The sequence below is a fragment of the Manis javanica genome, chromosome 4, assembly GCF_040802235.1.
Source record: "Manis javanica isolate MJ-LG chromosome 4, MJ_LKY, whole genome shotgun sequence".
Classification (NCBI taxonomy): domain Eukaryota; kingdom Metazoa; phylum Chordata; class Mammalia; order Pholidota; family Manidae; genus Manis; species Manis javanica.
Window position 1 is genome coordinate 177,082,496 of NC_133159.1, and position 16,144 is coordinate 177,098,639.

At 46.1% G+C, this 16,144-nt stretch overlaps 1 protein-coding gene across 3 annotated transcripts; it reads right to left on the reverse strand.

The window, feature by feature from the left end:
- Positions 1-401: 401 nt before the first annotated feature.
- On the reverse strand, positions 402-9,961 carry LOC108386117 (CMRF35-like molecule 7). Of its 3 annotated transcripts, none has more exons than XM_073235879.1 (4): positions 9,793-9,961; positions 3,934-4,278; positions 1,985-2,051; positions 402-1,331 (listed from the first exon to the last, which is right to left on the reverse strand). In XM_073235879.1, the coding sequence occupies exons 1-4, from the start codon at positions 9,830-9,832 to the stop codon at positions 1,193-1,195; spliced, it is 591 nt and encodes a 196-aa protein (XP_073091980.1). In that variant the 5' UTR covers positions 9,833-9,961; the 3' UTR covers positions 402-1,192. The 3 variants fall into 3 exon arrangements, with proteins under 3 accessions (XP_073091980.1, XP_073091979.1, XP_073091981.1); XM_073235878.1 differs by having other exon boundaries at positions 406-1,331; positions 1,985-2,054; XM_073235880.1 differs by having other exon boundaries at positions 407-1,331; positions 1,985-2,054; positions 3,934-4,263.
- Between the last annotated feature and the right edge of the window lie 6,183 nt (positions 9,962-16,144).

The following is a 16,144-nucleotide window of genomic DNA, read 5'->3' on the forward strand; positions in this document are numbered from 1 at the left end:
TGTGCACTTGAAGTTTGCTAAGAAGGTAGATCCTAAGTGTTCTCACCACACCAAACAAACAAACAAACAAATAAACAAAAACAAAGATACCAATGGAAAGTGATGGATGTCTTCATTAACTTGATTGTGGGGTTCCTTTCACGACATATGTGTCTGCTAAATCATCACGTGCTGCACTTTAAAAAACACATTTGCACCTAAATGTATGCTATTTTTATTTGTCAATTATACCTCAATAAAGCGGGGGGCGTGGGGAACCAAAGAGAAACACTCCAAAGCTGTGCCTGCGTGTGTTTGCATGTGGGCTGTTTCTCCTCCTGGCAATGACCCTCCCTTCAGGCCAAGGGCATCGTTGCTGTGCGTGAGGTACATGAAAGAGACATCATTGCCCTCAGACATTTTTAATGGAGATTATTTAATAAGCAGCATCGTTAAGAAAGGCAACATTTTTTGCCTCGGTTTTAATTAACTTTATTTAAACAACATTATTTAAGAGAGACAACATCGTTTCTCTCAGTTTTTACACCAGCCTCCCCGGCCTTGAGGTGATTTCTGAGGCCAAGCAGCCCCTTAGGAGACCAGACTCCCAGGCCGCTGCCCCAGGAAGCCCCAGTCCCTGAGCTGGGGGTGCCAGGACAGGGGAGGAGGATGAAGTCTCCCCCTGAGGGGCTCCTGGTCCCCCCTCAGCCTGTGCACTCATGGTGTCACACCCCCCTCCCCCCGGGGCAGAGGGGACGCGCAGCCTCTCATGTCCCAGAACCAGGAACTTGCCACAGATTCACCGCCCTTGAGGGGGTGGGGGGCATGGGGCATCAGTCAGGGTTCCATGGGCTAGAGCCAGCTTGACCAGCTTCTCCTGCAGCCCCCAGGCTGCTCCCTGTGCCTCCTCAGCCGTGCCTGAGTCCCTTGGGCAGTGGCGGATGCATCCGTCCAAACTTGGGCTCCACCCCAACAGTCCGCCAGCCACGAGTCCCAGATAGGTGGGGTGGGGTGTGAGGTGCTACCTGACATGGGGGCCCGGTGCTGGTTCTCCAGGCTGTGATGGTGCCTCAGGAGGGGACACCAGGCCCCCTGGCCACCCCAGGCCCCCAGCCTCAACCACTCTATCCCAAGGCCTCAGAGGCATTTCTTCCGCAGCCTGTATCTCCTCCAGAAAGGGGGTCCGGAGTCAGAAGGTTTTCTGCTCACCCATCTATGGGGCTGTGTCTTTGGACAGAAGGTCAGGGGAGAAGTTGCTTGGGGGCCACTGAGGCTTCTTCAACCAGAGGATGGCACCAACCAGGATGAGCAAGAAGGGCACCTTCACGAATACCAGGAGCACGTAGTGGGTCCTGCGGGCGGGCAGAGTGGTCGGAACCCTGAGCTGACCCGCTCAGCAAAGCCCTTGACCCCGAGCCCAGGGGCCCACTCCCAAGACTCCCGAGTTGGGAGTGGGCTCCCGGGCTCAGTCCTCCTCAGTGGCTCGACCACTAAGACCCCCAGAAGCCACCTCAGCTCTTCGGATCTGCTTTGTGCTGGGCCCCATCCTCCTTTCTCGTTTCATCTCTGGAACTCCCCTTTGCCCAAAGGGCATCAGCCCAGGAGAGGCCCCTGCGGGTCACCCATCAGGCTGTTTGCCCGCCTGTGTTTTCGCTGCTCTGATAATGCCGGCTCTGGGCTGCTCAGTCACCTGCCTGCTCTGTGGCACCTGATGCCTTGCATGGAGGAGATGTGTGTCCTGTCTCCCCTTGACAGCCACTAGGTCATTAGTGCTTTTGGTGACAGCTGAATGGGCGGCTGAGGCTTATAGACAAAGGTTCTGCAGAGTACTGTTCCGGGGAGGGCTGGAATGGGGAGATGGGGGAGGGCGTGTGAGCAGGGGTGACCCCAGGGTGGCCTCTGGGCCTGCTCTGGCTATGACGGGCTCTGGCGGCAGGTGACCACACAGGGGCAGAGTGGTTCTCACGGGGCGGGGGGCAGGAGAAGCATGCAGCCCCTCACTCACCTGGCGTAGGAGCCCGAGAACTCCTCTGTACCATTGCTGGCGGCTTCTGGTGCGGTCAGAGCCATTCCTTCTAGACACAGGCAAAGTCAGCCACAGGTCAGGGGCACAAACCAGGGACTTGTGTGTGGCTCACAGTGCCACCCCTCCATGCCAGCCCTTGTGGGGAGACCCCTGCCCCTGAATTAGGGAGTTTCAACCCCTTGGGCTCCTCCTCCTTCTGTTGGGCCACCTGAGTCACAACAGTCTTTTTTTCCATCATTTTCAGGTGTGGCAAGAAGTAATTGAACAGGTGTAGGCGCTGTAGTTTATTCTGGGGAGGGAGATCCATCTTTTCATACTCTCTCCATCTACTCCTCTAAGTGGGAATTTTGGTTGTGGGAAGGGAAAGTCACAGGTTCTTTCTGCTCAGGCAGTGCCAAGCGGGGCACAAGAGCGAATGGGGCCTCTAGCTATTGGGGGTGGTAAGGGGGAGAACTCTGGAAGGTGGGTGAGTAAGGGCACATTCAGGTTAAATGGTGAACAATGGCGGTGATGAGTGAGACATCTTTATGAGAAACCATGAAGGCAATTTAAGGTGAACCTCTTGGTCATGGATTCCTGAGGCCAGCCGGCTGCCGATTACCCGTGACCTACCTTTATTTCATTCTAGGCCTGGCACGTGCTCTGCAAGATGCCCACCTGTGGTCGTGAAGGTACCTCCTGGCCGAGCTGCAGGAAACTGCAGCCCTAACAGGTCGTCTGGAGGCTCCCGATAGCCTTACAGGCTGGTGCCTCCCTGGGCCTCCCACCCCAGGCCCCTAAACGCCATTCTCCCTAAAGCTCTCCATGGAGCTTTTAGCTGAGCCATTTTTAGCCTATGTTGGTTCTTACTCATGTGTCTTAATCAATCCCTCTTCTGTCCACAGGTCTGGCTTCCCCTGCTGGCAACCCTGGGAAGTTTTGCTTGGCTGGCCCCCTCTGGACGTCACCCAGGGGCAGCCCCATGTTCCTCTCTGGTTCCAACCTTAACAGTAGAAGGGCTTGTTTTAAAGTCGGTGCTATTTGCACGCCACCGTCTACTGGGCCTGAGTGGACCCTGGGCTGAGGGATGCCTGGGCCTACACACCTGCTGGGGGGAAGTGGTAGGCAGAGGTGGGGAGGGGGGTGTTGTAGAGGCTGTTTTTCATAGTAACAGATCTGTGCCACCAGGAAGACCCTGAATTCTTTGTTGGCGTCAAGGCCCAGAGGAGACTCCAGGGCAGTTGGAGGCGTCCCTGAATTTGACTTAATGGCCAAAGCCTTCCTTTCTCTCCAAGTGTCCACTGTTACCTGAACTCCTCAGCCCCTTACTCCATGCTCACTCTAGGCAGCCAGGGCACGTAGCACAGGGGGCGGCTGGGAGGAGGAGGAGAAGCCCTGGAAAATGCCCAGAGCCACTCTGACTTGGCCAGGTTCATGGGGTTCAGGGATGGGACCCTCTGGGTTGCCTCAGGGGCCCTCTGGCCACCCTCTGAGTAATGACAGGTCCAGAGTGTGACTCCCAGAGACTGGCCACTTCTTGGAGTGATGCCCTGGGATTCTCTGTAGGCATCTGAGGCCCACCCAGGGCCTTGATGAGAGAAGTGGGGCTGCCAGGGCTATCCAGTCCCTGGAGAACAGGCCTGGGCTATGGGTCACCAGCGCTGCGGTCCACATTCCTGCACCCCACCACAAGCCCTGCCAGCCCCGTGCGTCAGCAGGAAGTTTCGGAGAGACTCTGTCTGTGATAGGGACCAGGGCTGGGCTGCCACCCTTCCATCGTTTCTCTCACTTCCGTCCCCTGTCCGTCTGTCTGTCTGTTGCTCTCTCTCACACTGTTCCCAGGGGCTCAGTTGTCTCCCTTCGGCCCCTGGTGGGTGGGGACAGGCTCAAGCCCTTGGTCTTCCCCATCCTGGGCACCAGGGCCTTGAGGAGTAGGGGGATGTTCTTACCAGGGTCAATGGTGACTCTGATCCTCGCCCCTAGGTCAATCCCAGTCTTTTGAATCCCACACCAGTAAGTGTCTGTGTCATCCTGCCTGACGTCCTTCATGGTCACTGTGAGCAGGTACGTTGTCTGATTGTCCCTGATGGACACACGGTTTCTCTGCACTTCCTCCTCAGTTCCTGCGGTTTGAATGAGGACCTTGCAGTAATCCCAGCTTGCTCCTCGGCACCACCACTTCCGGTAGGTCTTCCATCTGGAGTCATAGTTACACTGCACGGCCACCGACCCCTGCTCTACACCTCTCACGGACCTTGGGCCTTTGATGGAGAAACAGCCTGGAAAACAGAATTCTAAGCGAGATACAGTTCCTGTCACCCTGGGCCTGGAGCCACTTCAGGGCTCAGGTGGCCCCAGGCTAATGTTCAGGGACTGGGCCAGGGTCCCCAGCCTTCCCAGGCGCCCCACTAGCTGACCCCTCACGTCCACCTCCTCCTCTGCCCAGCTTCCCCATGGGCTCCCTCAGGGCCTCTGCTCCGCTCCTCATCCCAGACCAGCTGGCAGTGTGTGACCCTCCTGACCTGCTCTTTCCTCGCCCTCAATGTTTTTCTCATCTTATCTCCTTCTCCTCTGACTACTCGGTCTCAGAGGCATCTGCTGATTTCTCTTTTCCTTGTCCTTTAAATCTTGCTGTAACCCACAGTGTGTTAGTAGATTAACAACCAGCCCTGTCCAGAGGGGGAAATCTCCAGTTTGTAGCATTTTCCAACTTTGCAGCACAAGTGTTCCTACCATGGCTGATTTCAGGCTGGCAGGGCAACGTCACTGGAAATCTCTTCCCAGGTCAGTTCCTGCAATTCAGTGTGAGGCAGTTCCAGAACACCGTGGGCAGCCCAGGGCTCTCTCAGTGGCCTTCGCCTTGTCTCACTTTCTGGAGCCCCCACAGAGGGATTCTTCATTTCTTGATTTCAATTTGTGCCTGTATGTTGATAATTCCCAGATCCACAACTGTAGCCCAAATTCTCCCCTTAGCTCCAGCCTACCATTTACAAATATGCACTGGATGTCTGTACCCCAAATTCAACAGTCACAGAACTAAATGCGCCACCTCTTCCGTCCTGAACTTAACTCTTCTTCCAAATTTCCTCTCTCTCGTGGAGGGTTCTTGTGGACAGACTAGCAAAGTTCTGCTGGAAGTGGAACAGGTTAGGGATGAGTGCAAACTGAATGAGTATTCTGTTGTTCTGTGCGCTGACTTCAGAACTGTAAGATAATACATTCACATCAGTTTGTAAGGGCACACGTAGCCCTCTTGTGATGAAGCCTGAGTCCCTTAGTCATGACCAGTGTGGAAATTAGACTGGGTGATTGGAGATTAAAGAAAATGGGAGTTTGCAAATCAAGGCAAAATAAACTATGGAGACACAGGACTTTGAGTTCCCCCTCAAGGGAACTAAGTTTATCTATAACTAGATAAACTCTTGACTCAGGTTTCCTTGAGAAGTTTTACAAGAACTTAGACCCCACCAGATGTCACCTCCTGACAACAAGCATGGAGACTCCAGACTGGGTGGAGCCAGAAGATTGACAGCTAAGATTCCTGAAATAATCCCCTGAAGAATGGGCACCAGCTGACCACACATCCTGCAACGCTTCCCCATAATTTTGCCTTCAGAAACCCTTCCTTGTAAGCCGACAGGGAGCTTGGGACGTTGGGCGTTGGCCACCCTTCTCCTTGCACGGCACCCTGCAGTAAACACCCACTCTCCGTACATCCTGCTGTCAGTGTTCAGCTTTGCTGTGCATCAGTTTTGCTTGATTCAGTCATAGTTTCAAGCCACTAAGTTTGTAGCATTTTGTTACAGCACCGTCAGCAATTAATGTAGTATTTGATCCACAGAACTAACTTTATGCTCTTCAAACCAACACAGCTGACTAGATGACCTGGTAACTTCATTGATACTGTCCTTTCCTTCTCCCTCCACAACTAATTGGTAAACAATAGTCAACTCTACATCAAAAATGCTTCTCAAAATAGCATTCTTCTTCCTCCTCTGCTGCCACAGTCCATGAGGACAGCATGACATAGCAGAAAGAGAACAGACTTTGGACAGCGAAAGACACATCTACCACAAGCTAGTTGGGAAACCTTGGGAAAGTTACTTAACCTCTCTGGTCTTGCTTCTTTATTTGTGAAATGGCTCTGCTGCTTGCCACCTAGTAGGTTATCATAAGACCTGGATACCTGTCCAGCCCCAGACATCCAGGGTTGCTCTATTGCAGTAGCCGCTCAAGAGGTTAGGAGCTCATCTAGTACCCGGATGGCAGCAGCTGCCCATGTGGGGAGGTCTCCCCAGCTCCTGCGGCACCTCTTTTCCAGTCTCCTCTGCAAATCACTCCTGGAGTTAGGTGCCACCTTGTCTTCAGCAGCACTTGTGAGCACTTAAAAATCTTTCCAAATCTCTCCTGAAGCCATGCCCCCTGCCCCACCCACCTGAGAACGACTTAAAACACTTTAGCTTGGCACTCACATCTTTTTACAATCTGGATCCCAGTTCTCTGTCCAGCGCCACTTCCTGCCCCTCCGCGCCATCACCGACCCCGCGTTCCTCTTCCCCTGACCCCACGGGCCCTCCCAGGTGCTGTATCATTGTTCATGTCCTGTCTCCTAGGTGGAAACCCCTTCTCCAACCCAGCCTGCCTGCTGGTCACCTTGACATCTTTTTCAAGGGTTGGCCTTTCTTATAAAGTCTTATTCCCCTTCCCAACCAGAACTGCCCCCTCCCATTGCTCCCATGGCCCTTTATAGGAACCTGAATGCCTCCCTGGTATTTTATTGTGTGAGCAGTCTCTCTCCCTCTGTCTCCCTTGCTAGGAAGCTCTGTCTTGAGGAGCGGATCCTGATAGGTACCAATACAGTTTATGGCTGTTTTTGAAAAGAAGCTGGTCAGTATGATCTTGTACATAATTGTTTCAGTTCTAGGATTAACTGTAATTTCCACACCAGTGGACAATGAAGTATAAGGGTGCTAATTGCAGCTTAATGGGATAGTAAACATTGGAAACAAACTCAAATGCCATTAATGGGAGGTTGGGCTAGTAAATTATGGTCTGCCCTAACAACTCTGAGATCGGAGTTTGTGGGGAAGAGATTTTACCTTCTAAATCATACATTTCTAAATGTAAGAGTGTTCACAACACCACTAGCTGATAAACAACTAAGAAATTTTTTTTTGATTAAAAGAAGTCAATTAGTAAAAGCATTGCTAAAATTATACAGCAATTGACATAAATTATAATATAGTAACTGATGTAAATTAACATCAGATCAGCAGTTTGGGTCATTTTCATTCTTATAAAAAAAAAACCACAGAAGGAAGCAGAGGTTCAGTATAAACTGTATCTGCCAGTGACGACAAACAGCAGAGAGAGATGTCGCTGGTTCAAAATAGAAGTTCTGTCAGTCTTAGTTTTGGTACTTCAGACTAATGGCAACACACTTGTAAGGTGACTGGGCTCATTTAAAAAAATAGGTGGGAGGTTTTTATAAACACAGATCATGATGAATGAAACTATTAATTAGGAATATGTATATTTTCAAGAGTTGGTTTGAAGAAAGGGAGAGGTGGAGATGAGAGGGGAGCAGACAGCTGGGAGCAGAACTCTGGACAACAGGGTTGTCAGGGTTTAAAAGCAAAAGGCTGTTTGAATTTCAATGTTTGTTTTCATGAACCTGATAGGTAAACTTTCTCCTGCACTTTAATCCTCTGGGCAGGTTTGCAACATGTGCAAAATCCTTACATGAATACCTTGTCTCAAAATCGAGAAAAATTGTTGAGCTCCATCCACGTTGGGGCTGACAGCAAGTGACAAATGACACACAAAATGAGCCAAAGGGAGAGCCCAGAGCAGAGATGCCCAAGGGGCGTGGGGTGTGCAGTGGGCTTTGAGTCCATCTTATTCTGCACCTCTGGGGCAGGGGGTCCTGCTGATGTCCCCAGGCAGCCATGCCAGCTCAAGCTCTGGACAGTAATTTCTGGGGCTCAGGTCTGTGCCCCTGGCCGTTCTTGCCTCAGATTCTTTGTCGGAGAACGGGGGTCTTTTCTTCTACTTGCAAACACTTCCTGAGCTCCTACTCTATGCCAGTGCCCTACCTTCCTCTTGGGGCCAGTGGGGGATCACGGAACCCAGCACACCAGCGAGGCGTCCCACCAGAAAGAAGCTAGATCACTCTGACTTTGCCCTGTCCACTCTCTCTCCTCCTTTATTTCACCAAAGTAACCCCAGAGCGGCCAATGGCAGTCTACTGGTGAAAACGTGATGCAGTGGCTTTGCTTCCATCCCTTGGCCAGCTTCAGCCCTTCCCTCATTAACTCGGAGTTGGAGGAGGAGGCACTCCCTGTCCTGTCTCTGTAGCACCCGCCACCTCAAGCCGCAGAGCAGCCACTGCAGGTCTCAACCTTCATCTCGGGCAGAGGTGTTTGTCTGGGTGTGTGCAGATGAGACTGTGCATGGGCATGTGTGAGCGTATGAGTGTGCATTTAAATTTGAGTATGTGTGTGTCTGACTGTATTGTGAGTATGAGTGTGCATTGATGTGCAAATGAGAGAGACCATGTGTGAGCATGTGACTGTGAAAGTGTGTGCTAGTGTATATGGCATTTTGTGTCCCTGTGTAAGCATACACACATATGTGTATGGGTGTATGAGAATACAGATGTGAGCATGTGGGTGTGTGTTGTGAGTGTGTGAGCCCAGGCACAGTTTATGCTGGCCCTTCTCAGCCTCCAGGTGAGCTGGGATTCAGAGGGAGAAGGTGGGATCTCTGCACTCAAATGCAAGCTAGAGCCAGGGAGGAGATGCAGACATTCTGAGTCATTGTCCTCTGGGAATCCTGGGCCACCTGGAGTCCCACTTAATGATCAGAGAGAGCAGTCACAGGGAAGCTACTGCCCCCAGCCCATCTACAGGTCCCAGGTCATGGCTTCAACAACAGTGCACCCCCGTCAGGACTTGAACTCAGGGCTCCCAACCCCTGGGCTATGCTCTTTCCTGCAGCCCCTCTGTGGACCAGTCTGTCTGCACCAGATGGTGAGTCCCTGGGCCCAGAGAAAGACTGTGTGACCCACACATGCTGCATACATTGCACCAACTTCCAGACTGTCCTGTAGTGTCCTCTGTGTGCATGCAATGATTTTCCACAGAGAAAAAGAGATAGTCGAACCCCCTCCATCTCCCACTTGGGCTCCTGAGCAATTTTCTCTTGGGAAGTCTTGGTTCCTGGGCATGGTGTCTAAGGCCCTTCATTATCTTGTCTTGTACATTTTCAGCTTGACGTCTGACCAGTCACCCCAAGGCCCGCTGTACGCTGAGATGCCCTCTGCACGAATGCACCATCCTTTCTCAATCCTCATCCCTCCATCCAGGCCAAGCAGTCCTTTTTCCCTTTTTCCCTGGAATGCTCTGCTCTTGTCTCTGCTTGAAGGGCTGTTCCCTTTTTGTCAAGGCACACTGAAAGGAGCAGCCCTTTGCAGCCCCTCAGCCGACCTGCTGCGTCCTCGGGGCACCCTCCATCCATGCCTTCCCATGGCCTGCCATTGGTTGCTGTTTTTCTGTACATTTCACCCACTGAGCTGTCTGGGGTCTTCTTTTTAATGGCTAGTCCTTTTTCTCTTCTCCTTGTTGTCCCCCAGACCTGATACATGCCTGGCACAAAGTAGGACCCCGGAAAGCTTTTGCTGAATTAATAAAGCCACCACCTCTCACTTCCTTGAAAGTGACGCCTCCCTTTCTACCTGGGACAGCAGCTCTCTGTCCCCTGCCCTGGCCTTGTAGTACCCACATTCCCAAAGCCCCAACTGCACTCACCTGGGAGGCTGAGAAGGAGAAGAGCTGGGGGCAGCCACATGGTCCCGCCTCCCCCGGCTCCCTGCCCCTCTTATCTGCAAGCAGACACACTCAGATGCCAGTTGGACTCTCGCAGCCGCCTGAGTGCAGGCTTGCCCCTTCTGCTTGTCTAGACCGCCTTTGAGTTGCTCATTTCTTTACTTCCTTTTGTAGAGCTAAGTATTTCCTGGTTTTAATTATTCAGCAAAAGGTGTGTCATTTCTTGGGAGGGCTGAGTCACAGGGCATGAGAGCTCCCACTAAGTAGGAAAGAGGAGGTGGGGGACTGTGCAGGGTGAGGAGGGCCAGGGCGGAGATGGGTCCACAGAAGGGAACGGGAGGCGGCAGCTGGCCTACCCGGCCTTGGGTTCAAGAGCTTTGATAGTCTAGGCATTTACTCCAGGAATGGTTCTCTACTACAGTAGTGGGTCCCATCAACAGGTGATCCCCCTCATACCTGGTGTTAAGTGGGTATGTTTGGCATATCCTGGCAGGTAGAGAGGAGACCTCCACTCCTTCCCCTCCCCTTACCCAGAGGAGGGGTTATAGCCAAGTGCTTCAAAGTGCAGGCTGTAGGATCAGACAGTCCTGGGCTCTAACTACAAGTACCACTTACAAGCTGTGTAGCCATGGACAAATTACTTAACCTATCTGAGCCCTAATTTTAGTATATGTAAATTGGGCTCATATGAGTTGTTATGAGAATTAAATGAGAAGATGTGAAGTTCAGAGGATAGAATCTTGGGATGGAGTTAGCACTCTATGTTATTATCAGTACCCTGGACAAAACTTCAGACACTAGGTGAAGAGTAGGACAAAATAAGCCCATAGGGGGCTGAGAGGAAGCTGGTGGTTTGCTAATTAATATCACTAATATTCCTTATCAGTAATATGACAGATCTAACCCTAACCTGACATAATTTAATGAATATTTTGATTTATAACCCAGTAGCTAAAACCCTTGAAAATAGCTGTGGGAAGCAGGTGAGAGTATTTCTTCCCGGGTGTCCAGAGCCAGCTTGGAGGGAGGAGCTCTCCCTGGAAGTCCTGTGGTGACAGGCAATTCAGAAGGATTGAGAGAAAGAGGGGGGCTCAGTCGTGTAAGGAGAAGGTGAGGGCACCAAGAAAGCATTCGGAAGCAGCAAAGGGGTCTGGCATGTGAGTCTTGCTAGGTTTTCTCAGGCAGCATCAGGCCTCATTATTGTCTATCATCTTCATTTCTATGGGAAGTGGAGTAAGATTGTTTTAGTATAAAAAATTACTAATTACATCATTATGGTGTAAACAGCTAGGCAAAAAGCATTATATAAAATACATTACTTTTCATGATAAACTAGGAAGAGAAGGGTATCTATAAGCAAGCATTCTTTTAAACATGAAAACCAATGGCATATCATGAAAAGTCTCCCCTTTAAAACCAGGATGAGAACTAGGATGCTTATAACACCATTTGATTAGACACTTTAATTAGCCTATGCAATACAACAAGAAAAAGAAACAAAAGTTATGAGACTAGAAAAGGAAGAAACAAAACTCTAAATTGTTCTAGATGAATTAATTGTTTATATATATAACTGAAAAGAACTAGTCAGATTTTTATTTTACTATATATAGGCAAGGTCAGCACACAAATATCACACAAGCAAAGTGTAGCTTTAAAATTTAATGAAAAAGTTACCATTTCAGATAATAAGAATATAAGCTATCCAGAAGTAAATTTTTTAAAATTTTTTATTAAGGTATTATTGATATACACTCTTAGGAAGGTTTCAAATGAAAAAACAATGTGGTTACTACATTTACCCATATTATCAAGTCCCCACCCACACCCCAATGCAGTCACTGCCCATCAGTGTAGTAAGATGCCACAGATCCACTATTTGTCTTCTCTGTGCTACACTGTTCTCCCCGTGACCCCCCACACCATGTGTACTAAACATAATACTCCTCAGTCTCCTTCTCCCTCCCTCCCCACCGACCCCTCCCCTTTGGTAACCACTAGTCCCTTCTTGGAGTCTCTGAGTCTGCTGCTGTTTTGTTCCTTCAGTTTTGCTTCGTTGTTATACTCCACAAATGAGGAAAATCATTTGGTACTTGTGTTTCTCCACTTCTATCCAGAAGTAATTTAACAAATATGTGAAGAAGTTTTAAGGAGAACTAATGTGATGTTATTAAAAGACATTTAAATTTATTTATTGTAATAAAATACACATAACATAAAATTTACCATCTTAACCATTTTAAGTATACAGTTCAATGGTATTAAATACCTTCATAATATTGTACAACTATTACTACCATCCATCTCCTTAATTCTTTATCTTGTAAAACCGAAACTCTGTCCCCAGTAACAATAACTCCCTGCTCTCCCATCCCCCCAGCCCCTAGCAATCATCATTCTTTCTATATCTATAATGTTGACTTCTCAAAGCATCTCATATAAGTGGAGTCATATAGTATTTGTTTATTTTATGACTGGCTTATTTAATTTAGCATAATGTCCACAAGGTTGATCCATGTTGTAGCATGTATCAGAATGTCCTTCCTTTTTAAGGCTGAATAATATTCCATCGTATGTGCATACCACATTATGTTTATCCATTCACCTGTTGGTGGCCCCTTAGGTTGCTTCCTTGTTTTAGCTGTTGTGAATAATGTTGCTGTGAACATGGTGTACGACTGTCTCTTCAAGACCCTGCTTTTAATTCTTTTCAATATATATTCAGAAGTGGAATTGCTACGTCACATGGTAATTCTATCTTTAATTTTTTGAGAAACTGCCATGCTGTTTTCCGTAGCAGCTGTACTGTTTTGCATTCCCACCAGCAATACATAACTTCCCAATTTCTCCACATCCTGGCCAATACCTGTTATTTTCTGTTTTGGTTTTTTAAAAAGTTTTTTTTCATAGTACCCTTTAGCCCTCCTAATGGGTGTGAGGTTGTATCTCACTGTAGTTTGGATTTGCAAATGATTTTATTTGCATACTTTTGGGAAGCAGGTGAGAATATTTCCCTAATGATTAGTGATGTCGATCATCTTTTCTGTGCATACTGGCCATTTTTATATCTTCTTTGGAGAAATGCATGTTTATCTAGTTTATCCATTTTTGTATCAGGTTGTTTTGGTATTATGTTTTAGGAGTTCTTTATAATTCTGGACATGAATCCATTATTAAATATCTGATTTGAAAATATTTTCTCTCATTCTGTAAGTTGCCTTTTTCTGTTGACAGTGTCTTTTAATGTACAAAATTTTTTAATTTTCATGAATGCAATCTTTTTTCTTTTGTTGCCTGTGCCTTTGGTGTCATGCCCAAGAAGTCACTGCCAACTCCACCGCTGTGTAGCTTTTGCCCTGTGCTTCCTTCTAGGAGTTTTGTAGCTTTTGGTCTTACATTCAGGTATTGGCTCCATTTTGAGTTAATTTTTATATATGGTGTCCAACTTAGATAAGGGTTCAACTTAATTCTTTTGCATGTGGTCACCCAATTTCTCTAACACCATTTGTTGAAAAGACTATCCTTTCCCCAGTGAACGACTTTGGTCCCCTTGTTGAATATCATTTGACTATATATGTGAAGGTTTATTTCTGGACTGTATTTTATTCCATTGGCCTATATGTTTGACTTTATGTGAGCAACACTCTTTTAATTACTGTAGCTTTTATTTCAGTATATTGCTATCATTGTTCTATTCTATTATTGGTTATTGTTGTTCATCTGTTACTGTGCCTAATATATAAGTTAAACTTTATCACAGGCATGTATGTATAGGAAAAAACATAGCATATACAGGGTTGAGTAGTATTTACAGTTTCAGGTACCCACTGGAGGTCTTGGGATGTATCCCCTGTGGGTAAGGGGGGGCTACTATATCAACAACTAACCTAACTTTACACCTCAAGGAACCAAGAAAAGAACAAATTAAGCCCAAAGTTGGCAGAAAGAAGAAAATAACAAAAATCATAGAGAAATAAATGAAATAGAGACAAGAAAAACAATACAAAAGATTAACAAAACTACAAGCTGAATTTTTGAAAAGACAAACAAAACTGACAAACAACTGTACACCAACAAATCGGATACCCTAGAAGAAATGGATAAATTCCTAGAAAAATATAAAGTACAAAGAGCAAATCATGAAGAAATAGGAAATCTAACTGATCAATAGTGAGTAAGGACATTGAATCACTTATTAAAACCTCCCAACAATGAAAAGCCTGGGACCATATAGTTTCACTAGAGGATTCTATCAACATTTAAGAATTACTGCCAAACCTTCTCAAACTTTTCCAAACAACTGAACAGGAGGGAACACTGCCACACTCATTTTATGATGCCAGTGTTTACCCTGCTACCAAAGCTGTATAAGGACACTACAATAAAAGAAAACTACAAGTCAATATCCCTGATGTATGCAGATGCAAACATTCTCAACAATATATTAACAAATCAAATTCAACAGTATTGAAAATATCATACACCATGACCAAGAGGGATTTATCCTAGGGATGCAAGGATAGTTCAACATACACAAATCAATAAATGTGATACAATACATTAATAGAGTGAAAGATAAAAATCATATAATCATCCCAGAAGGTACAAAAAAAAATTTGACAAAATGTAACATCATTTCATAATAAAAACTCTCAACAAATTGGGTATAGAGGGAATATACTTCAACATAGTAAAGGCTACATGTGACAAGCACACAGCTAAAATCACACTCAATGGTGAAAAGTTGACAGCTCTCCCTCAGAAACAAGAAAAGTGTGCCCACCCACTCTGGCCACTTCTCTTCAGCATAGTATTGGAAGTCCTAGCTAGAGAAATTAGGAAAGAAAAAGGAATAAAGTCATCAAAACTGGAAAGGAAGATGTTAAATTATTTGTTTGCAGATGACATGATCCTATATATAGAAAACTCTAAAGTCTCAACCAAAAATGGTTAGAACTAATATATGAATTCAGTCAAGTTTCAGGATACAAAATCAATATACAAAAATCAGTTGCATTTCTGTACACTAACAACAAATAGCAAAAAATACCTGTAAAAGATATACATTAAAAAATCCAATTTACAAAAGCATCAAAAACAATAACATACTTAGAAATAAATTTAACCAAGGAGATGAAAGATCTATACACTGTACATTGATGAAAGAAGTTAAGCAAGGCACAAATAAATGGAAAGATATTTAGAATTGTTAAAATGTTTATACTACTTTAAGCCATCTACAGATTCAGTTCAATCCCTATGAAAATTCCAATGGCGTTTTTTCACAGAAATAGAAAAATAATCCTAGAATTTGTATGGGCCACAAAAAAACTCCAATAGCCAAAGCAATCTTGGGCAAGAAGAACAAAGATGGAGGCATCACACTTTTTGATTTCAAACCATATTACAAATCTGTAGTAATCAAAACAGTTTGGTACTGGCATAAAAGTAGATACATAGACCAGTGGAACAGAACTGAAAGTCCACAAATAAGCCCCCAATTATATAGTCATCTAATATTTTACAGGAGAGACAAGTATATTCAATTGGAAAAAGGATAGTATCTTCAAGAAATGATGATGGGAAAACTAGATAACCACATGCAGAAGAATGAAATTAGACCACTCACACATCTTAATTTGAAATGGATTAAAGACTTAAACATAAGATCTGAAAACCATGAAACACAGAAGAAAACATAAGGGAAAACCTCCCTGATATTGATCTTGGCAACAATTTTCAGGTATAACACTAAAAGCACAAGCATCAAAAGCAAAAAGCAGTAATTGGGACTGCATCAAACTAAACAGCAAAAGAAAAAATGAGCAAAATGAAAAGGCAACCTGCAGAATGGGAGAAAATACTTACAAATCAGATAAGGAGTTACCATTCCACATATATAAAGAACTCATACAACTCAATAACAAAAGAACAAACAATCCAATTAAAAATGGGCAGAGGAACTGAATAGACATTTTTTCCCAAAGAAGACATGCAAATAGCCAACAGGTACATGAAAAAGTGCTCAATTCCAGTAATCATCAGGGAAATGCAAATCAAAACCTCAGTGAGGTATCACCTCACACCCGTGAGAATGGCTATCATCAAAAAGACAAGAGACAACAAGTGTTGGCAAAAACGTGGAGAAAAGGGAACCCTGGTGCGCTACTGGTGGGAATGAAATTGGTGCGGCCACTCTGGAAAAACAGTATTGAAGTTCCTTAGAAAGTTAACAATAGAACTACCATATGACCCAGCAATCCCACTTCTACATATATATTAAAGGAAAAGAAAGGATCTCCCCAAAATATCTGCACACCTGTGTTCACTGCAG